The sequence below is a fragment of the Ranitomeya imitator genome, chromosome 5, assembly GCF_032444005.1.
Source record: "Ranitomeya imitator isolate aRanImi1 chromosome 5, aRanImi1.pri, whole genome shotgun sequence".
NCBI classification, from domain to species: domain Eukaryota; kingdom Metazoa; phylum Chordata; class Amphibia; order Anura; family Dendrobatidae; genus Ranitomeya; species Ranitomeya imitator.
This window is the reverse complement of record NC_091286.1, coordinates 129,699,406-129,723,951: the sequence shown is the minus strand read 5'-3', so window position 1 is coordinate 129,723,951 and position 24,546 is coordinate 129,699,406. Positions and strand designations below refer to the sequence as shown.

Sequence of the window (24,546 nt, the reverse complement as noted above, 5' to 3'; positions counted from 1 at the left end):
GGCCGAACTCCTTCTGGTTTCCTCTCCCTTTTCTATGACTTCATATCTCACCCTCTACAATACTGTTTGCTGTTCATGTCTCTTTCTTAGGATGCTGCCGCACGTGGGGCAGGCGCAGCTCCGTGGCCTTCCGTCTAGGCCTCTGACAAGATCCCACCCCTGTCAGGGACCAACTACCTGAGCGGAGCTCAGATAGCAACTGTCCTGAGCCAAGCTCAGTCAGTGTCTGACTAACTTCCTATCCAGACCACCAGTTTTACCTAATTGTGAAGAGTGCCCTAATAAATAGCATAGCTCCCCCTGGTGGACTGGAGTATGAATTGTGTTGCATGTTTGTGATACCTGGTAAAGAGATCTCCTTTATTGCCTTCAAACGTAACATCACTCCCCCTAGAGGAGAATGATATTAGTGCAGTGACCAGGACCCTGGTGTGCTGCACTCCCCCCCCCCCCCCCCCCATTAAATCCAGTACGCCGGGACTGGGAAAAGAAAACAACAATACATAAGCAAAAAGACATACATTTTTTAAAATGCTATAAAACAAGTTAATTTATACTAAGCTTCCCTTTATGGGAGGTGAGGACGCTTGAACGTTACAAACAAAAACATATTTACAATGCCAGCCTACTTTTAGAAATAAAACATCTGAGCAAAGACAATATATTGACTAACTATGAAATGTAATTACCTTTGCAGGTATACTATTTATTAAGTGCAAGGCCAAACATTTATTCTTTATTCAAGTGCAACACAATTATTCTCTTTTAACTACAAAATTTTAACCAACTAACTTACTAACCCCCACGGGCTTACTTTATTTAAATGCAGAACAGTCTAGCAACCCCCACGGGCTCACTGCATTCTCTTTCAATTTATTCAAAGTACATTATATCAGACTATCTAACTTTTAACTCTATACTGTTAACTACATTCTATCAGCTATGTAAAACACAATTCTATCTAACTTACTCAATACTTTCAAACATTATCACTTTTAGGCAAAGTGCAACAAATAAACATTCCCTTTAAGGGCAATCTCAAGTCTTGTCTGAGGTAGGGCAACATATTAATCACATCATCAGTATTCAAGTCAGTTTAGCAACAAAGGTGACGTGATGCGAGGGACCCGTGACGAACCCCCAACGTTGGGCTTGGGTGGGCTACAAGACGTGTATCCTGACCCGGAATACTGCCACATCAATGGGTTTTTCTTCAGATCTGCAAAACAAAGCAACTCCTACAACAAGATTAGTAGTAGTCTCCAATGGAGGCAGTCTGTGTAAAAGCCTATGTTGTAAAATCAGTAGAAAGCACCCTTAAGAAGGTGTCAACTATTTACAAGGACAGTTTGTGATCATGCGCAGTTCATGATTCTGCGGTTCTTTTGATAGAACGAAACTCTGTAAAGAGAGGATCCCTTTAAACATGGGATCCCTTTAAGAAATAACCCTGGAGGGGTTCAAAGCAGCAAAAGGAAAGTTAAATAACTATTTACAATCTTGTCAGATTTCTTCTATTGTAATTCTGGAGGTAGCACTGGTGGAGGTAGTCCTTTTGGGTACTGGAGGCTACCAGGTGCTACATATGGGGCTCCCTCACTCCAGATGGGGGTTTGAGTGCCCACTGAGTTCTGATCTGGAGTAACCTTGGCACAGGTTACAGTTGGAGTTGGTTCTGTGGCCACAACAGTTTCTGTGGTAGTGACAGTGCACACTGTGGTCCTTGAAAATGTGCAGGTAGGAGTGACTGTAGTGGTGGTTGTAGTTGAAGTTGTCTTGACACATGTCACAGGAGAAGGCATAGCATGGGTTTTAGCATGGTGTGTCATAGGGCCTCTTTGCTTATGGACATTCAGGGCAAACCATCCCTTTTGATCAAAGTGCCTGGTGTAGGTGACACTATCTCCTGGATACAAGTCTCTATCTGGATGTCCTTCCCAGAGATGAGATTCTACGTCCCTTCGGTTAACAAAGATCCCCACATAGAGTCCCTGTTCTTTGATGAAACCCCATCCTCCTTGGAGTTTAAATGTGATGACTATGCCCTGCTTACGCGAGGCCTGGTTAGCGGTGCGGTCCTTGCGGGCCTAGGCTTTAACTTCTAACTCGTAAATCACATTTGTCAAAGGCTCTGTGTTTGGCCTGATGTCTTTCCTCCATTTCCTCCCACTTGCGGGCAAGCTGGGACTGGTAGTCCTCCCAACTTAGGAATTCCACGGTTTCTCCTTTCTGCTTTTCTGCCTCGGGGAACCCCATAAAGTCTGGTCCAGGAATCACCCAGTGGTACACTGTCCGCTCTGCATGCAACTCACCCGGCAGGATGGTGGGTGTAATTGGGGCCGTCATGAATTGCTCCATTCCTGTGGCCTGGTCCCAAGGCTCAAGATGCTGGAGCCTGTGGATACCGTGAGGAGGTGGCGCTGCTACAGGGCCTATCAGCAGTCCCTCTGTCACCAGGGCATGGTCGGCGTCCTTACATGCCACAGTGGTGTCTTCGGTGTCGGTCGGTTCTGCTGGTGGCGGCGTCTGCAGCGGTGCTGGCAATGGCTCCGGAAGCAGTGCAGGGAGCGGTGTCAGTGGCAGTGCCGGTGGGTCCTCCGCAGGCATCATCCGGCATGAGGCCTTAATGCTCTGCCGCATCTGCAGGAGCTAGTCTATTAATTCCTCCATGCAGGCTTGCAGGAAGTCGGGGCCAACGGGTGATGCCTGGCCGCGGTGTCTCTCCAGGTGGCTGGGGGAGTCCTCTGCTCCGACCCCACGCTCTGGTTCCGGGTGGCTGGCCATGGCGTCCTCCACATGGCTGGCTCCTTCCTCGTCCTTTTCCCACTCTCTTCTCCGGGGGCAGTTTCTGTTTCTTTGTCTCCGCCCGCCATTGAGGATCAGGAGGCAGATCTCGGCTGCTGACGGACACGTCCTCAAGGTACAGAGATATTTGGACTGGGCGGCCATTATTCTTTGCACTTCTCAGTTCATTCACTCCCACAACGACACGCCCTTCTTCTTCTCCTGCACTCCTCGTGGCGCTGTTATGGCGGTGATTTTGGCAGGAATTTTGGCAGTCTTTTGCAATACACAGTCTTTTAGTAAATCACAGTTCAAGTACAATTCTGGCACAGTTCTTAGGCGCACATGACCCAATTTTCAAGCTTAAGTAGATCCTGTTTGTGACACCAAAAGAGTGGAGCGCCCCAAGGGCTAGGGGAACTCGGTACCGGGTCCTTCGGTTCTGAAGGGGGATGTCACGGTGGCTGACCCGGTCCGTGACCTCGGGAGGTCTGTTGATAAAGGGGAAAGGTCTTTAAAGGGGAAACGTTCGTGACGCCACCTGTGGTATTTGGTCAGGGTGACCAATGCTGCTTAGGGGTCTGCTGGGGTGATGTTATAGCAGCTAGATGGTATACCTTCCCACAGGTGAAGTATGTCCCCAGGGCTTCCCAGTGTATAAATGGTGAATGGTGAGAGGCGCAGTGAAGAATGAGAACACAAGGTTGTAGTCTCTTTACATTTTACTGAAGGCTTCGGTGTCCACAGTCCAGAGCACCAGATCACAGGGCAGGCATGTACTACAGAGGACAGAGAATGAACTTCAATCCAATATTGCAGCCAGCATGCAGCCAGCGGGAAAGGAAAGGGTGAATCAAACACCCGAAAACCCCGCCTCTATGGCTGAAAATTGTTCCCTCCAAATTCAGGTGACAGAGTCCCTTTAATAGGCTCCTTTTTCTACCGTTCTGGTAGCACTGCTTCCTTATTAGCGGATGCTCCTTTCTATACTTGCTTCTTTGGGAGTACTACACTCACCTCTCATTGTTTCTAATAGGCTTATTGGGGCCCCAGAGCTAGCATTAGCCTCTTTATTTTTATAGGGGCAGTTTATTTATTATATGGTTTTCTGGGGACGCCCAGATTTGATTTGTTTATTTATATTTATATATTGTTATACCTTGTCTATATAAGAATTTAGCCATACCTCACCCATATATGTGTAGTATTCTTGGTGTCTTATTAACAACTTATGAGAGGTGTATTTTTGCCTTGTGTTATACATTATTGTTATTTGGGACGTCTTTATATGATTATTCACTATGGGACCAGTGGTGTGTTAGTTGTATTTTAACATGTTTTTATTTCAATTGTGTTTTCTGTCTTGCCCTCAGTAAATTTTTGTACTTTTGTAACTTTATAGTATTTTTTGGGTGTGCGCCCTGTTTGCATAGTCTCTTTTTTCTTGCTCTTCTTATATGGTTCTTCGCGGTGCATTGAGTGGCACCCCTGAGTATATTTGTTGCTTTGAGTATTATTGTTTTTTTGCCCAGTTGTGGTGCTCCCTGGCCCAAATCTTACTCATATAATGTCCATTCCTTGTGTTCTTTAGCCCAAACAAGTCTTTTCTGCTTGTTGCCTGTCCTTAGCAGTGGTTTCCTAGCAGCTATTTTGAACAATAAATTTTTATTGAAAGTTTACATTTTACAAATAAGGTGATAGCAAATCACAATACAGAGCTGTACAGGTCCTTCTCAAAAAATTAGCATATAGTGTTAAATTTCATTATTTACCATAATGTAATGATTACAATTAAACTTTCATATATTATAGATTCATTATCCACCAACTGAAATTTGTCACGTCTTTTATTGTTTTAATACTGATGATTTTGGCATACAACTCCTGATAACCCAAAAAACCTGTCTCAATAAATTAGCATATCAAGAAAAGGTTCTCTAAACGACCTATTACCCTAATCTTCTGAATCAACTAATTAACTCTAAACACATGCAAAAGATACCTGAGGCTTCTATAAACTCCCTGCCTGGTTCATTACTCAAAACCCCCATCATGGGTAAGACTAGCGACCTGACAGATGTCAAGAAGGCCATCATTGATACCCTCAAGCAAGAGGGTAAGACCCAGAAAGAAATTTCTCAACAAATAGGCTGTTCCCAGAGTGCTGTATCAAGGCACCTCAATGGTAAGTCTGTTGGAAGGAAACAATGTGGCAGAAAACGCTGTACAACGAGAAGAGGAGACCGGACCCTGAGGAAGATTGTGGAGAAGGACCGATTCCAGACCTTGGGGAACCTGAGGAAGCAGTGGACTGAGTCTGGTGTGGAAACATCCAGAGCCACCGTGCACCGGCGTGTGCAGGAAATGGGCTACAGGTGCCGAAATGGGCTACAGAGAAGCAGCACTGGACTGTTGCTAAGTGGTCCCAAGTACTTTTTTCTGATGAAAGCAAATTTTGCATGTCATTCGGAAATCAAGGTGCCAGAGTCTGGAGGAAGACTGGGGAGAAGGAAATGCCAAAATGCCTGAAGTCCAGTGTCAAGTACCCACAGTCAGTGATGGTGTGGGGTGCCATGTCAGCTGCTGGTGTTGGTCCACTGTGTTTCATCAAGGGCAGGGTCAATGCAGCTAGCTATCAGGAGATTTTGGAGCACTTCATGCTTCCATCGGCTGAAATGCTTTATGGAGATGAAGATTTCATTTTTCAGCACGACCTGGCACCTGCTCACAGTGCCAAAACCACTGGTAAATGGTTTACTGACCATGGTATTACTGTGCTCAATTGGCCTGCCAACTCTCCTGACCTGAACCCCATAGAGAATCTGTGGGATATTGTGAAGAGAAAGTTGAGAGACGCAAGACCCAACACTCTGGATGAGCTTAAGGCCGCTATTGAAGCATCCTGGGCCTCCATAACATCTCAGCAGTGTCACAGGCTGATTGCCTCCATGCCACGCCGCATTGAAGCAGTCATTTCTGCCAAAGGATTCCCGACCAAGTATTGAGTGCATAACTGAACATTATTATTTGATGGTTTTTTTGTTTGTTATTAAAAAACACTTTTATTTGATTGGATGGGTGAAATATGCTAATTTATTGAGACAGGTTTTTTGGGTTATCAGGAGTTGTATGCCAAAATCATCAGTATTAAAACAATAAAAGACGTGACAAATTTCAGTTGGTGGATAATGAATCTATAATATATGAAAGTTTAATTGTAATCATTACATTATGGTAAATAATGAAATTTAACACTATATGCTAATTTTTTGAGAAGGACCTGTATTTGCAGTATGCATAAGAGAGCATGTAAACGGTTGGCAAACAAACAGACAAACTAACAACAGGGTAGGAAGCAAGGGAGGGGAGGAGGGAAGCCCGAGGAGGGGGGTATGTTGTGTCCAATTATCATTAATGATTCAATCAGAATCAGGGGGATCTGGGTTGGTTAGATGAAATACAGGTGTGGCAAAGGGGGTGTGGTTGGCGTACTCTACCCAGGGAAGCCATATTTTCTCAAATTTACTGACTTTTTCTGTAAGTATGGCAGATAATTTTTAGTTGATCATATACCAAGAAAGGCGTGTTTTAACCGCAGCTAAATCTAAATTTGATTTTTTTCCATGCCAAAGCTATGGTTTGTTTGGCTGCCAGGAATATGAATGCAATGAGGGTTTGAGTGTGTTTAGGGATGTTGGGATGCGTTTGTTTAGTAAGGCCTCCCAAGGGTTTTTTTAAGGTTTATATTTGTTATAGAGGAAACCAAATTGTAGATTCTGATCCAAAATCTACGTACAATCGGGCATAACCACCATGTATGGAACATATCTACTGCGGAATTGCACCCCCTGAACCAATTTGGAGAGTAGTTGGCGACTGCCTTAGCCACTCTGGCTGGGGTCAGGTACCATCGGGTATTCCTAGCAGCTATTTTACCATGAACGCCTGATGCACAAAGTCTCTTCTTAACAGTTGTTGTAGAGATGTGTCTGCTGCTAGAACTCTGTGTGGTATTGACCTGGTCTCTAATCTGAACTGCTGTTAACCTGCGATTTCTGAAGCTGGTGACTCAAATAAACTTATCCTCAGAAGCAGAGGTGACTCTTGATCTTCCTTTCCTCAGGCGGTCCTCATGTGAGACAGTTTCTTCGTAGCGCTTGATGTTTTTTGCCACTGCACTTGGGGACACTTTCAAAGTTTTCCCAATTTTTCGGACTGACTGACCTTCATTTCTTAAAGTAATGATGGTCATTCGTTTTTCTTTACTTAGCTGCTTTTTTTTGCCATAATACAAATTCTAACAGTCTATTCAGTAGGACTATAAGCTGTTTATCCACCAGACTTCTGCTCAACACAACTGATGGTCCCAACCCCATTTATAAGGCAAGAAATCCCACTTATTAAACCTGACAGGGCACACCTGTGAAGTGAAAACCATTCCCCTTAACTACCTCTTGAAGCTCATCAAGAGAATGCCAAGAATGTGCAAAGCAGTCAAGCAGTCATCAAAGCAAAAGGTGGCAACTTTGAAGAACCTAGAATATAAGACATAATTTCAGTTGTTTCACACTTTTTTGTCAAGTATATAATTCCACATGCGTTAATTCATAGTTTTGATGGCTTCAGTGTGAATGTACAATTTTCATAGTCATGAAAATACAGAAAAATCTTTAAATGAGGTGTGTCCAAACTTTTGGTCTGTACTGTATATATATATATATATATATATATATATATATATACAGTGGGACAAAAAAGTATTTAGTCAGTCAGCAATAGTGCAAGTTCCACCACTTAAAAAGATGAGAGGCGTCTGTAATTTACATCATAGGTAGACCTCAACTATGGGAGACAAACTGAGAAAAAAAAATCCAGAAAATCACATTGTCTGTTTTTTTAACATTTTATTTGCATATTATGGTGGAAAATAAGTATTTGGTCAGAAACAAACAATCAAGATTTCTGGCTCTCACAGACCTGTAACTTCTTCTTTAAGAGTCTCCTCTTTCCTCCACTCATTACCTGTAGTAATGGCACCTGTTTAAACTTGTTATCAGTATAAAAAGACACCTGTGCACACCCTCAAACAGTCTGACTCCAAACTCCACTATGGTGAAGACAAAAGAGCTGTCAAAGGACACCAGAAACAAAATTGTAGCCCTGCACCAGGCTGGGAAGACTGAATCTGCAATAGCCAACCAGCTTGGAGTGAAGAAATCAACAGTGGGAGCAATAATTAGAAAATGGAAGACATACAAGACCACTGAATCTCCCTCGATCTGGGGCTCCACGCAAAATCCCACCCCGTGGGGTCAGAATGATCACAAGAACGGTGAGCAAAAATCCCAGAACCACGCGGGGGGACCTGTTATGAACAGGTAATTCAGAACCACAATGGACCTTGAAGTTCAGAGCACACAAGGTGACCTGACATTTACCAAAAACATAGGACAAGCTCTGAGACGTGGAAACTCTGCTGACCGCAATCCCTAATCCTAACACACCACACTAGAGGTAGCCGTGGATTGCGCCTAACGCTCCCTATGCAACTCGGCACAGCCTGAGAAACTAACTAGCCCTGAAGATAGAAAAATCAGCCTACCTTGCCTCAGAGAAATTCCCCAAAGGAAAAGGCAGCCCCCCACATATAATGACTGTGAGTAAAGATGAAATACAAACACAGAGATGAAATAGATTTAGCAAAGTGAGGCCCGACTTACTGAATAGACCGAGGATAGGAAAGATAGCTTTGCGGTTAACACAAAAACCTACAAACAACCACGCAGAGGGGCAAAAAGACCCTCCGCACCGACTAACGGTACGGAGGTGTTCCCTCTGCGTCTCAGAGCTTCCAGCAAGCAAGAAAAAACCAATATAGCAAGCTGGACAGAACAAATATAGCAAACAAAAATAACACAAGCAGAACTTAGCTTATGCAGGATAGAGAGGCCACAGGAACGATCCAGGAGGAAGCAAGACCAATACTAGAACATTGACTGGAGGCCAGGATCAAAGCACCAGGTGGAGTTAAATAGAGCAGCACCTAACGACTTAACCTCATCACCTGAGGAAGGAAACTCAGAAGCCGCAGTACCACTCTCATCCACCAAGGAAGCTTATAGACAGAACCAGCCGCAGTACCACTCACGACCACAGGAGGGAGCTTGGCCACAGAATTCACAACAGGGACCTAGTGAATGAACTGCAGAGAGCTGGGACGAATGTAACAAGGCCTACCATAAGTAACACACTAGGCCACCATGGACTCAGATCCTGCAGTGCCAGACGTGTCCCACTGCTTAAGCCAGTACATGTCCGGGCCCATCTGAAGTTTGCTAGAGAGCATTTGGATGATCCAGAGGAGTTTTGGGAGAATGTCCTATGGTCTGATGAAACCAAACTGGAACTGTTTGGTAGAAACACAACTTGTCGTGTTTGGAGGAAAAAGAATACTGAGTTGCATCCATCAAACACCATACCTACTGTAAAGCATGGTGGTGGAAACATCATGCTTTGGGACTGTTTCTCTGCAAAGGGGCCAGGACGACTGATCCGGGTACATGAAAGAATGAATGGGGCCATGTATCGTGAGATTTTGAGTGCAAACCTCCTTCCATCAGCAAGGGCATTGAAGATGAAACGTGGCTGGGTCTTTCAACATGACAATGATCCAAAGCACACCGCCAGGGCAACGAAGGAGTGGCTTCGTAAGAAGCATTTCAAGGTCCTGGAGTGGCCTAGCCAGTCTCCAGATCTCAACCCTACAGAAAACCTTTGGAGGGAGTTGAAAGTCCGTGTTGCCAAGCGAAAAGCCAAAAACATCACTGCTCTAGAGGAGATCTGCATGGAGGAATGGGCCAACATACCAACAACAGTGTGTGGCAACCTTGTGAAGACTTACAGAAAACGTTTGACCTCTGTCATTGCCAACAAAGGATATATTACAAAGTATTGAGATGAAATTTTGTTTCTGACCAAATACTTATTTTCCACCATAATATGCAAATAAAATGTTAAAAAAACAGACAATGTGATTTTCTGGATTTTTTTTATCTCAGTTTGTCTCCCATAGTTGAGGTCTACCTATGATGTAAATTACAGCCGCCTCTCATCTTTTTAAGTGGTGGAACTTGCACTATTGCTGACTGACTAAATACTTTTTTGCCCCACTGTATATATATATATATATATATATATATATATATATATATATATTTATCTAATGTGCACAGAGTGGGAAAAATAAGTATTTGCTATACTGACGATTTTGCAAGTTTTCCCAGTACTCTTCAACTGTCAGAGACAGAATCTTAAGAAAAACCTGAAAATCACATTGTATGATTTCTAAACAATTAAAATGCATTTTATTGCATGAAATAAGTATTTGATCACCTACCAACTAGCAAGATCTCTGTCTCTCACAAACCTGTTAGGGTATGTGTCCACTTTCAGGATGGCCGGTGGTATCGCCGGAGCGGCTTAGCCGCTCTGCGGTAAGCCCCGCCCCCTTTCTGGGACGCGATGATGCCGGATGTGTTCATAGCACACATCCGGCATCATCGCTCCCACCATAGGGCCCTGTGCTATATCTTGCGGCGACGCAGCGTCGCCGCAAGATATACGGACATGCTGCGATCTGAAAAGACGCGCAGCATGTCCGGAGTCGCAGGGCCGCCGCGTGCGTGTTACCACGCATAGTGGAGACGGGATTTCATTAAATCCCCTCCACTATGCTGTAACATATGGACGCTGCGTGTCTGACGCTGCGGCTCTGTGCAGCGTCAGACACGCAGCGTTTCCTGCACGTGGACACATACCCTTAGTTTTTCTTTAAGAAGCCCTCCCACTCTGCACTCATTACCTGTATTAATCGCACCTGTTTGAATCTGCTGCCATCTGCTAGGATGATGAAGATGAAACAAGGGTGGACATTTAAGCAAGACAATTTCTCATTATTACCCATAACTCAATTTATGGACATGCAGGGGTGAACCTAGCCTCTCTGCTGCCTGAGGCGAACGGAAAAATGGCGCCCCCCCACACAGTCCCAACTGGAGGGGGGGCGGGAAGGAGGGAGGAGGGGGGGTGGGCACTTGACCCCGGAGTTTTATAAAAAAAAAAAAAAATCCTAGCAGCGTAAATCCAGTTACCATATATACTCGAGTATAAGCCGACCCGAATAGTATAGGCCGACCCCCCTAATTTTGCCACAAAAAACTGGGAAAACTTAATGACTCGAGTATAAGCCTAGGGTGGAAAATGCAGCAGCTACCGGCAAATTTCAAAAGTAAAAATAGATACCAATAAAAGTAAAATTAATTGAGACATCAGTAGGTTAAGTATTTTTGAATATCCATATTGAATCAGGAGCCTCATATCATGCTCCATAAAGTTTGATGGGCCCCATTAGATGCTCCATATTAAAATATGCCCCATATAATCCTGCATAAACGGTAATAAGGGCCCCATAAGATGCTCCATAGAGATATTTGCCCTATATAGTGCTGCACAAGCGTTATGGCCCCATAAGATGATCCATACAGCCACTTGCCCCTTATAGTGCTGCATAAGAGTTATGGCCTCATAAGATGCTCTGCACAGCCACTTGCCCCTTATAGTGCTGCACAAGAGTTATGGCCCCATAAGATGCTACATACAGTCACTTGCCCCATATGCTTTTGCTGCAATAAAAAAAAAAATCACATACTCACCTCTCTTCGCTCAGGACCCCCGGCACTGGCAATATTTACCTGCTCCTCGTGCGGCTCCGTCTTCGACACTGACGTTCAGCAGAGGGCGCGCACTGACTACGTCACCGCGCCCTCTGACCTGAGCGTCACTGCCAGAAGACGCTTTAGACGGAGCCGCACTGGAACGAGGAGAGGTAAATATTGCACAGCGCTGCGCTCCCCCTCCCCGTATACTCACCTACTTCTGGCGCTGCGTCCCTGCTTCTTCCACTGCTGCATCTTCTTCCTGTATTGAGTGGTCACAGTTACTGCTCATTACAGAAATGAATATGCGGCTCCACCTCTATGGGAGGTGGAGCCGCATATTCATTTCTGTAATGAGCAGTACCATGTGACCGCTCAGTGCAGGAAGAATCTGCAGCGCTGGAAGAAGCAGGGACGTCCAGGAACCGCGCCGGGAGTAGGTTAGTATAATACTACAGAATCTGCCGCCCCCTCTCTTCTGCTGCCTGAGCCAAAGAGCTCAAATCGCCTCATGGTAGCAGCATCACTGTGGACATGTAGGATTTGATTTCTTTGCCTGTGTGGAATTATATGGGTTGTTCCGACATCTGGTGAGAATTTCATGTCAATAGCACCTTTAAAAACATATTTACTACTTTGTGATGTGTTAAATAAATACTTATTTCACTTGATATATATATATAATGTAGACACACATGAGCAAATAAAAATAAATGCATACATGCAGATACGAATACATGTATATTAAAAATACAGATTGCATATTATCTAAACAGAAACTAATAAGATATCATCTATATAAGAAGCAGATGCTTGGGTTTGTGTTCTCTTCAGTATCAATCTGGTAATGGTGTTTCCAGTGACTTCTAAGCCTCTCCTTACATGTATGTCAATGTTAATCACAGAAACACACATTGACAACATGAAAGTGGCTGTAGCAACGGCACAATTTTTGGGCATCAGTAGAACAAATCTTTACTGCCAGCCAACATCAGTAACATAAAGCTAAAGTCAGGGTACCCAGAAAAACACAACTCAAAGGAGTATAAAATATATTAATTTATTAAAGAATAAATATAAAAAGACATGAAACAAAGAGTAAATTGGACATGTAAGAGGATTCAAAAGGGGATGAATTCAAGTAGATTAAGGTGGGAGGGGGGTTTCACAAAAAGTAAAGGGTGGAAAGATAGTCTATATCAGACAAAGCAGGGAATACTGATGAACTTCCATAATTCACAAAAAAATTTGCATGTGAGGCATGATGCCATTGATCAGTGTTCCCCAACTCCGGTCCTCAAGAGCCATCAACAGGTCATGTCTTGAGGATTTCCTTAGTATTAGGGCTCTTTTCCATTTGCGAGAAACACGTCCGTGTCTCGCATGTGAAAACCAAGCTCTGGCGCCGGCACTTTGGAGCGGAGCGTGCAGCTCCATGTGTTGCTATGTAGCCGCACGCTCCGCTCCCGAGTGCCGGTGCCAGAGCTTGGTTTTCACATGCGAGACACGGACGTGTTTCTCGCAAATGGAAAAGAGCCCTTACACAGGTCATTGAATGCTTGCCTGTGCAGGTGATGCAATTATCTCCTGTGCAATACTAAGGAAATCCTGAAAACATGACCATGTCAAATGTAAAGGTAGTATAGAACTTACCCATATTAAGCTGGAGAGACCCCCCATACAGTCATCAGTGCCCCAACATCAACGCACGACACGGGTCCAGGTATCGCAGATCTAGGGGTATTGTTACCATGTCTTGGTGTTTTAAAGGGCCTAAAAATGAGGTTAAAGGAGGTTAATAGTGACAGCATAAAGGATGTTTGTTCTGTTTCTATTCCACGCCATACACCTTTATTACGTTTATTTTTCAGAGGAGAAAGATGAATGGCAAGATATGGGTGAAGAAAACCTGTTACATGTTCCCTTTAGCTCAAGACGCTATCCTGAAGAGAAAATGTTAAAAAGATCAAAGGAATTTTATGAGTTGCTCAACCAAAGGAGATCTGTGAGATTTATCAGTGATGAAGCCATTCCAAGAAAAGTCATCGACAACATCATCCGGGCAGCAGGTCATTTATTTTTACTTTTTGACTGTAAGGCTGCCGTCAAACTAGCAGTGTTTGGTCAGTATTTTACATCAGTATTTGTAAGCCAAAACCAGGAGTGGAACAATTAGAGGAAAAGTATAATAGAAACATATGCACCACTTCTGCATTTATCATCCACTCCTGGTTTTGGCTTACAAATACTGATGTAAAATATTGACCAAATACTGTGACGGCAGCCTAATACTTAGTAGACCTCCAGACGCACAAACACAAATGGTTTCCTTTCAGTCCATGATTACCATACAATGTTTTACATCCTGTGTCAGCGCCGGCCAGCTGGAAAGCACAGCGGTGACGTCACCGCTCTGCTTTCCGGCTGACTGGCGCTGACAGTGCAGAGGAAAGCAGAGCGCCGGAGGACAGACAGCTGAAGGTAAGTATGTAGTGTTTGTTTTTTTAACGTTTACGCTGGTAACCATGGTAAACATTGGGTTACTAAGCGCGGCCCTGCGCTTAGTAACCCGATGTTTACCCTGGTTACCAGGGACCTCGGGATCGTTGGTCCTGGAGAGCTGTCTGTGTGACAGCTCTCCAGCGACCCAACAGCGACGCTGCAGCGATCGACATCGTTGTCGGTATCGCTGCAGCGTCGCTTAGTGTGAAGGTACCTTTAGTCATGTGTTTAGGCTTGGAGATATCTACCAAACAAAACCCACAACTAAAATAAAGATTTTTTTTCTTTCTCCTACTCTCAGTCCTTGCTTGGAAAGGTAGGGCTTGCTAAATTATTACAGCTTTGTTTGAAGTGTTCCTGTAAGGGTGGTTTCACACTTGCGTTTTTGTCTGCAGCGTTTTTTGCACAAAAAAACACATGCGTTTTTCCCCCTATATTTAACATTGAAAACGCATGCGTTTTTGTGTGCATGCGTTTGCATGCATTTTTGAACGCATGCGTTTTTTTACTGCATGCGTTCATTTTCAAAAATGCAACTTGTAGTATTTTTGAGGGGCGTTTTTTGGACACATAAAATCGCATGCGTTTTCATGCTTTTTTTTGGGCCAAAAAATACATTGGAGTAAATGGAAACGCATGCATTTTTTTGTGCATGCGTTTGTTTGCATTAAAAACGCATGCGTTTTTATATTAAAAAACCAGAAAACACACTGATATGCCACCCTCCACCATAAAGGTGATAAAGGGGATCCTAACCCTAACCCTAACCCTAAAGGGATCCTAACCCTAACCCTACAGGGTTCCTAACCCTACCTCTAACCCTAACCCTAACCCTAAAGGGATCCTAACCCTAACCCTAACCCTAAAGGGATCCTAACCCTAACCCTAACCCTAACCCTAAAGGGATCCTAACCCTAACTCTAAAGGGATCCTAACCCTAACCCTAACCCTAAAGGGATCCTAACCCTAACCCTATCCCTACCGCTAACCATAAAGGGATTAGGGTTAGGGGTAGGGTTAGGGGTAGGGTTAGGGTTAGGGTTAGGATCCCTTTAGGGTTAGGGTTAGGATCCCTTTAGGGTTAGGGTTAGGGTTAAGATCCCTTTAGGGTTAGGGTTAGGGTTAGGATCCCTTTAGGGTTAGGGTTAGGATCCCTTTAGGGTTAGGATTAGGGTTAGGATCCCCATTATCACCTTTATGGTGGAGGGTGGCATATCAGTGTGTTTTCTGGTTTTTTAATATAAAAACGCATGCGTTTTTTTGTGCATGCGTTTACATGCGTTTTTTCACCATGCGTTTTTTTTTTCCAAACGCATGCGTTTAAAAATGCAAGTGTGAAACCAGCCTAATAACAGAACACAAAATGTAAAGCATGCCTTCTGGAATGAGAATAGAGGATACAATTTTCTTTGGTTGCAAAATACTACAAAAAGTTGACACAGTTTTTTTTTTTTAAAAAAAAAAGCAGATTAAACTCAGCATGCATAGTGAAAGGCTTCCAGAGAGAAAATAAGAAAAGTCATGTTATAAAACTTTGTTGGTTGGAAGCTTCACTCGATCATCTGCCATCCTGCTACAATGAAGCTTTGGTATGCCTCACCTCATTATCATCACATGACAATTGCCAACCGAGTCATGAATATTATTATCTGCAAACTTCTGTCTATACATTTTTATTCTGATCTATTATTTATTTTGTTCTATTGCGTGACACTGCTGCAATTCAGCTGCATGATGAACCTGACTCATAGACAAGTGAAACACATCGGTGTCCCTATTTACTAGAGGTTGTTTCACATTTTTGAACATTATTTTTTTCAAAATAATGCATATATGTATTTAGAATTTTTTAGAATTATTTTTTTGTTAGAACACGCAACAATTATGAATGTAACACTTAATGGTTCTTTGGCTAGTCTTTGCCCTTTTGTGGCTGCATGAGATATCATATAGGTTCCCCACTTTCTATTCCTAGATTAACACAAAACACCAAGTATAGTAAAGGTACCGTCACACATAACGATATCGTTAACAAAATTGTTATGTGTGACAGCGACCAACGATCAGGCCCCTGCTGGGAGATCGTTGGTCGCTGGGGAAAGTCCAGGACTTTATTTCGTCGCTGGATCTCCCGCTGACATCGTGTGTGATGCCGATTCAGCGATGTCTTCACTGGTAACCAGGGTAAACATCGGGTTACTAAGCGCAGGGCCGCGCTTAGTAACCCGATGTTTACCCTGGTTACAATTGTAAATGTAAAAAAAAAGCCACTACATACTTACATTCCGGTGTCTGGTCACGTCCCTCGCCTTCAGCTTCCCGCACTGACTGGTGAGCGCCGGCCGGCCGTAAAGCAAAGCACAGCGGTGATGTCACTGCTGTGCTTTACGGCCGGCGCTCAGTCAGTGCGGGAAGCTGAAGGCGAGGGACGTGACCAGACACCGGAATGTAAGTATGTAGTGTTTTTTATTTTTTACATTTACAATGGTAACCAGGGTAAACATCGGGTTACTAAGCGCGGCCCTGCACTTAGTAACCCGATGTTTACCCTGGTTACCCGGGGACTTCGGGATCGTTGGTCGCTGGAGAGCTGTCTGTGTGACAGCTCTCCAGCGACCAAACAGCGACGCTGCAGGGATCGACATCGTTGTCTAGATTGCTGCAGTGTTGCTTAATGTGACGGTACCTTTAGAGGAGTTACAAGCAGGAGTCTAGGATTACATTGCATCCCCTTCCCAATTGGACATGTGTCTCATCTTTTGGACACATCACATGGTGCTTCACAGTATCTATTTGCATTTGATATTGCTTGGAACTAAAAATTGCGTTTTATCAGTAACTACCACACCAAAATCAGCCAAAATTAGAAAAAGCACATAATCTGTTATGCTGGAAACTGTATTCATTTTGATATTAAAGAAGACCTGTCGCTAGATCAAAAGTGGCCAGTTTTTACTTTACTTTATTCCTGCTACTCCATTAATTATTTTGGCTTTTTTCCCCCCTTATTTTAAATCCACCATTCAGTTCCAGATATATAAGCTTTTATTTAATCAAAAGATCATTTTTATGGTCTTTTCCAAAGGAGTGTGGCTCACAAGATAATAACCCAAAGGATCCTAAAATCACGCCCCAAGAGGATCCTGTGAGCCACACCCCCTTTTAAAGGCCATAAAATTAGCTCTCAATAAAAGGGCCCATATCTCTGGAACCATATGGCGCATTTAAAGAATAAGTAAAAAACTGAATATTCAAGAGAAGCTGGAATACAGCAAGAGCAAAAACTGGCCAATTATGACCTGATCTATCTTTGAATATGATATTTAAATAGCAATCTCCAACAAGTTGATAACAATCTACCCAAATTGTTTGCATTCATCTTTTAATTATTGTAGCCGCTACCGTAGGAAAAAGCAGAGCCTATTTTGTATCTCAGACAAGCTTCTAAACTAGCTATTAATGAATATTGTTTTTACGTCAATTACTAATATCTTTTAAAAATATAAAATCATAATTGTGTTACTTTATAATAACAAGGAAACGGGGAAGCATAAACAATAAATATCCTATCAAAAGGCTGCATCCAGAATATTGTCTCTGCACAAAGGAGATAATATCGGTCTACTCTTATTGCAGGAACGAACCACAGGGTTGTGTCCTTGGAGAATAATAGAGGTGTTATACATGACAGCTTCAAAGAGCTAGTAGATGGTTTGTAACTAGGAAAGAATATTTCCTACTGTCTGTATAGAGTGATAGGAAGGGTGACAAAACTTAGCCCATCGTCCATTCAGAAACAGCATCATTTAAATTAACCAATCCGGGTCTTCCTATAAATATTAGCCTATGGTCGGGACTATAAAAAGCTGGGTGATACAAAAAGAGTTGTTCACAAAAAGAGTTGTGAGTGCTGCATATGCTGATGTACTCCATAATCCACTTCTTTCCCTCAAGGAAACAGATACAGTCATGGCCAAAAGTATTGACACCCCTGCAATTCTGTCAGATAATGCTCATTTTCTTCCTGAAAATGATTGCAAACACAAATTATTTGGTATTATCATCTTCATTTAATTTGTCTTGAATGAAAAAACACCAAAAGAATTGTCCTAAAGCCAAATTGGATATAATTCCACACCAAACATAAAAAAGGGGATGGACAAAAGTATTGGCGCTGTTTGAAAAATCATGTGATGCTTCTCTAATTTGTGTAATTAACAGCACCTGTAACTTACACTTGCAACCAGCTGACATGGATTAAAGTTGACTCAACCTCTGTTCTGTGTCCTTGTGTGTACCACATTGAGCATGGAGAAAAGAAAGAAGACCAAAGAACTGTCTGAGGACTTGAGAAAGCAAATTGTGAGGAAGCATGAGCAATCTCAAGGCTACAAATCCATCTCCAAAGACCTGAATGTTCCTGTGTCTACCGTGCGCAGTGTCATCAAGAAGTTTAAAGCCCATGACACTGTGGCTACCCTCCCTAGATGTGGACGGAAAAGAAATATTGACAAGAGATTTCAACGCAAGATTGTGCGGATGTTGGATAAAGAACCTAGACTAACATTCAAACAAGTTCAAGCTGCCCTGCAGTCCGAGGGTACAACAGTGTCAACCCATACTATCTGTCGGCGTCTGAATGAAAAGGGACTGTATGCTAGGAGACCCAGGAAGACCTCACTTCTTACCCCGAGACATAAAAAAGCCAGGCTGGAATTTGCCAAAACTTACCTCAAAAAGCCTAAAACGTTTTGGAAGAATGCTCTCTGGTCATATGAGACAAAAGTAGAGCTTTTTAGGCAAAGGCATCAACATAGAGTTTATAGGAGAAAAAAAGAGTAATTCAATGAAAAGAACACGGTCCCTACAATCAAACATGGCGGAGGGTTCCTGATGTTTTGGGGTTGCTTTGCTGCCTCTGGCACTGGACTGCTTGACCGTGTGCATGGCATTATGAAATCTTAAGACTACCAACAAATTTTGCAGCATAATGTAGGGCCCAGTGTGAGAAAGCTGGGTCTCCCTCAGAGGTCATGGGTCTTCCAGCAGGACAATGACCCAAAACACACTTCAAAAAGCACTAGAAAATGGTTTGAGAGAAAGAACTGGAGACTGCTAAGGTGGCCAGCAATGAGTCCAGACCTGAATCCCATAGAACACCTGTGGAGAGATCTAAAAATGGCAGTTTGGAGAAGGCACCCTTCAAATATCAGGGACCTGGAGCAGTTTGCTAAAGAAGAATGGTCTAAAATTCCAGCAGAGCATTGATGGTTACCGGAAGTGGTTGGTCGCAGTTATTTTGGCTAAAGGTTGAGGAACCAAGTATTAGGCTGAGGGTGCCAATACTTTTGTCTCTCCCATTTTTGGAGTTTTGTGTGAAATGATCAATGTCTTGCTTTTTGCTTCATTCTCTTTTGTGTTTTTTCATTTAAGACAAATTAAATGAAGATAATAATACCAAAGAATTTGTGTTTGCAATCATTTTCAGGAAGAAAATGAGAATCATCTGATAGAATTGCAGGGGTGTCAATACTTTTGGCCATGATTGTAAGTGTTGCAAAATACAACATCTAGATATTTCTGTTATTTCTTCCTTTTTATTTTTCAACTGTTTTGCATATTTGTGTCATGTTTTTACGTTTTTATATACTTTACTAGAAGGAGGCGCATCAGGAGGGTGGGAATGTCACGATGGGGGCAGGCTTCGCAGCGTTGAGAATCTCTCCCCCCATGTGCTCACCCACCTATCCACTCTCTCTTTCCCCATGTGCTGACTTCTCCCGTCTGTGCTCTCTTCTTTGACCTGTCTACCCCATGTGTTATCCCCCTTGTCTGCTGTCTTTCTCCTTCCTGTGCTGTGTTCTCCCCTCATGTGCCCATTGATGTCTTCGACGTTGTGTGTTTGTGGATTTCCTTTCATTGTCATTGGCATACTTTTTAGGACGAGCCATGTTGGCATTGATATTTGCTTTTTAAAGTGGTTTTCCCACAAATGAAAGTTAATTTTAAAGATTGTGTCTGACCGTGTACAGAACTTACCACAGCTCCTGGGCCGGTGAGGCAAAAGACAATACTGACATTACAGCAGGAGATCGCAGAGGATACATTTTGTGAGGTAAAATATTGTTTAAAAACAGTCAGTGAAATATTTTACCTGACAAAATGAATCCTCTGTGATACCCTGCTGTAATGTCAGTATTGTCTTTTGCTTACTCCCCTGCCAAGGAGATGACGTATGCTCCGTACACGGTCAGGCACAGACAATTTTTCAAATGAACTTTGATTCGTGGGAAAACCCCTTTAATGTGGCCGGCTTCCTCTGCCTGTAGATATGTCCCACATCTGTTGCCAGGATCAGCCGAATGATTCACTGCGCCTGTGTGAAATTCGCACAGGCACAGTAAATCAGACAGCCGCCATCTTTGTGCAGACAGATAGTGGTGGTCACATTAAAACTCTGCATGCGCTCCTCCTGTACAAAGATGGCGGCGGTCAGGGAATCACTCGGCTGATCCCGGCGGCGGTGTGTTCGCGACGGTGTTCTGCTGGTGGTATCACGCAAGTGGCTGCGTGTTTGTGTGTGGTGTGAACGGCGTATACAGTGTGTGTGTGTGTGTGTGTGTGTGGTGCAACAACGGTGTTCCGCTGGTGGTACTGCGCAAGAGGCTGGTACCACCAGCAGTTTCCATATTGAGACACCCCAATATGGCGGTCTGTGAACTTCCGCTACTTGGAATTCTGGGATCCAGACACATCTGCACAGAACAGGATGTGAAGACATTACATGTTAAGTATATATTAAGATTGTAAGCACTTTATATTTTTATATTAAAGCTTAAAATTTGTAATAAGTTTGATTCTTCTGGGCTCTAAAAGAACCATAGTCTTTGAGACAGTGTGTAACATTTTAATTGTATGACAGTAACATATTTTGCGGATTCATTAACCCGTGTGCTTGATGAGTGGTGGCAGCCCATTAACTAATCTGGGTGTGCGGACTGTGTTGGGGTTCGATTTATGCTCACTTTATAGCCTAGAACAGAGGTTGAGTGTTGGATTGAGTGAGATGAGATAAATTAACCCTTGCAGGCGCACCCCACGTCCCATGCTGAGAAGTGTGTACGTGACACATCCCATAAGTAAAAGTGGAATGTGTCGCATCGGCCTCCAACTCAGAACCTGATGTGAATTCTACACTATTTCATCTGGGTTTAGACAAATTGATTTGAATAGGAGGTGGATGTGCAGTATCCTGCGGCGGTCACTATCAGAAGACTGCTAGCTCATGCTCAGTTCAGTGTGTCCTCGATGCTGAACTGAGAGGTTGCATCACTTATGTCACCGCTCAGAAATGCATCCAGATATAGAAGAGTTGGACCTCGTCATGGGACGTATGGATTATTGGTGGACAGGTGGGTATAACTTAGATTTTTTTATTTTCATTTTTACATTAATAAATGGGTAAAATAGGGTTGAGGAGTGTTTATTTTAATTAAAGGACTTTTCTCTGTGTGTGCTTTTATTACATTTTTACATTTGACAGCGGGGTTAGTAATGGGGGTGCTTGATAGACATTTCTCCATTGCTAACCCCTGAGCAGAAATGGGGAGGACCCCACATAATTTTTTATTATTATTTAAATAGTTAAAAAATGGAGTGGGGTTCCCCGCTATTTTTAATGACCAGCAAAGTTGAGCAGACAGCTGTGGCCTGATATTAATAAGCTGAGAGGGGACCAAGGATATTCCCCCCCCCTCCCAGACTAATAACCTCAACCCTTAGCCACCCCAGAAATGGCGCATCCATTAGTTTGTGCCAATTCTGGCATTTAACTTTGGCTCTTCCCACTTGCCCTGGTGCATTCGCAAGTGGAGTAATGGTTTTGGGGTCGGGTCACCTGTTTTATATCCACTGACATCAAGCCCAGAGGTTAGTAATGGAGATGCACCTGTAAGGGTCTGGCCCAGGGCTGTAGTCATGGCAAAACACTCTGGTACAGCAGTACCCTGGCCTCCCCTCACAGAAACATATTCTCCATTTGTCAGCATACCTCTGCCTTCAGGTCCAGCTCCTTCGAATTCCCTTTTTTGCTGTGGGATATCCTCTCCAGATAAGTCAGGAGAAACTGAGACACAGTCCAAATCAACTTCAACAATAACATCTTTACTGGTCCCGTTACACAGCACATCCAAAGACTTCACATTCCTTACAACGGATTTAAAAAAACAATATTCCTTTTCTTTCCTTGCATTATTCTCGTGATCCCAAAGTGCGGGTCGGACCATCCCTGACGGTTCCTCAGCCTTCTCTCTGTGCAGCTCCACTACAGGTATGCTTCCCTCGGTCTGTTTTGCACCAGACACAAGATAATTAATCACCGGAGTATAAAGCCACTGAAAGAGAGTACTGCCCTTCTGTTCTGCCTTCTGCCTTTGCACCACGTCTTTACTATACGTGCTCACTGCTGCCGTGTGGTCCCTTGACAATTTCACCCCGGTTCCAAGGGTTTCTGCCCAAACAATGAGTTGCCACATTCTGAGTTTTCAACCTGTTCTAACCTTTCTGGTTATCTGTACCGTAGCTGTGGATGGCTGAGGTGCACTGCTCTTCTCATTGCGTGGCTGCTGTGACATCCTGGGCCCATAGCCCGTGTGGACAGATTGGATATCCCTAGCCCTCTGCCTTATTCAAAGACTATCACTCGCTTACCAAGCAGCAACCCCTCCTACAATTAACTACGTACTTACTTTATGTTCTACTTAGGAACTGTGTGCACTAAAAATGCCCCCAACTAGTGGCCAACAGGTGTTCTACACTTTCCCTAATACAAGTGTGAATGCAGTATACTTTACTACAGCACATAATGTGCATGTACAAGACACGGTAATACACTAAGAGTGTAGCATTACCATGAATAGTAGGCGGTAGTACATATAACCACGTAGCAATACCATTATACAATAACATATATTCATCATAATAGAACAGACAGTATCAGGGCCTGTTAAGGAGGAAAAGCAAATGGGAACATGAACCTTCATCCCCTTACACGTCTATCAGGCACCCCCAATACTAACCGCGTAATCAAAAGTAAGTAAATATGACACTGACAGAAAAAGTCCTTTAATTGAACAAAATACTCCCATACAAAAGCCCTATTTTTCATATTTATTAACATAAAAATAAAAAAAATCTAAGTAATCCTCAACTCTCCACATATAATCCATAATAATGAGGTCCCACAATGAAACGTAACTGTGCTGCATCCAGCATATGGAGCTCGTTTCAAAGAATGCAGCTCCATATGGATCACCCCCATGGGGCCGTGGGCTATTCGTACCGGGTCCTGCGGTTCACAGGGGGATGTCACGGTGGCTGACCCGGTCCGTGGCCCTGGGATGTCCATGTAAAAGGGAAAGGTCTTTAAAAGGATACAGTTTGTGTTCGTGACGCCACTTGTGGTATTCGGTCAGGGTAACCGACTCTGCTTTAAGGGGGTCCACTGGGGTGATGTTATGCTAGATGGTATACCTTCCCACAGGTGAAGTATATCCCCAGGGCTTCCCAGTCTGTAGATGGTGGTATGGTGAGAGGCACAGAGAAGAACGAGGACACAAGGTTGCAGTCTCTTTACCTTTGCTGAAGACTTCAGCATCCACAGTCCAGGGCACCAGATCACAGGGCAGGCAGAGTCCAGCCGGTTTGGAGGCAAGTCCAGAGTCCCCTTGTCCTGATGGAAATCAGTAGCCTTCCCTTGTGCTGCAGTGTTGTAGTTCTTTACTGCCTAAGGCTTCACATAAGGTCCTCACAGATGTAATGGTCTTTCTCTCTGTCCCCCATATAAGATAGGAGAAACCCGTATGACTGGTGGCTTGACGCTGTTTATAGGGACTCTAGCACGCCCCGGCCTCCAAAGGTTGCCACTGTGCCTCCTGGGTGTAGGGCGGACAGGTAACTTGCAATTAGCTGTCCTGCCAGTCTCTGGAGCAAAGCATAAAGGTCCTTACTTCCTTGGTGTTCCGGCTACCGGGCTTCTGCGCCACAGAAGGAGGCAGCCTGTATAGGGCTGGTCCCCTTCTGGTATCCTCTCCTTTGCTATGACTTCCTTCACGCTCGCTGCAATACAGTTCTGCCTTCTGTGTCTCTTTCTAGGAGCTGAAGCTCTGAGGGCATGCACAGCTCCATGTACTTTCTCCTTCGTTCACTGACAGGATCCCACCCCTGTCAGGGACCAACTAACTGAGCTGAGCTCAGCCAGCAACTAACTCACTTTCCCTACAGGCGACCAGTTTTACCTATGTGAGGAGTGACCTAATAAATAGGAGCAGAAGTTCCCCCTGGTGGCCTGGAGTGTGAAATGTGTTGCATGTTTGTGATACCTGGATGCAGTTATCCTTCTTTGCCTCCAAACGTAATATCACTCTCCCCAAGAAGAAAGCAATACCACTTTGACGACCAGGTCCCTGGGGCGCTGCACTCCCCCCGTTAAAGAAAACAACAGTTACAGGTTAGCAAAAGACATACAAATTTTTGAAATGCTATAAAA

The 24,546-nt window shown here is 43.7% G+C and overlaps 1 protein-coding gene across 1 annotated transcript in view; it reads left to right on the top strand.

Annotated features, from left to right (window-relative positions):
- The window catches only part of IYD (iodotyrosine deiodinase), a 114,342-nt gene that overhangs the window by 12,650 nt on the left and 77,146 nt on the right, over positions 1-24,546 (top strand). The window contains exon 2 of the mRNA XM_069769147.1: positions 13,370-13,567. Coding sequence (XP_069625248.1) covers positions 13,370-13,567 — 198 coding nt within the window. The remainder of the gene's footprint in view (positions 1-13,369; positions 13,568-24,546) is intronic.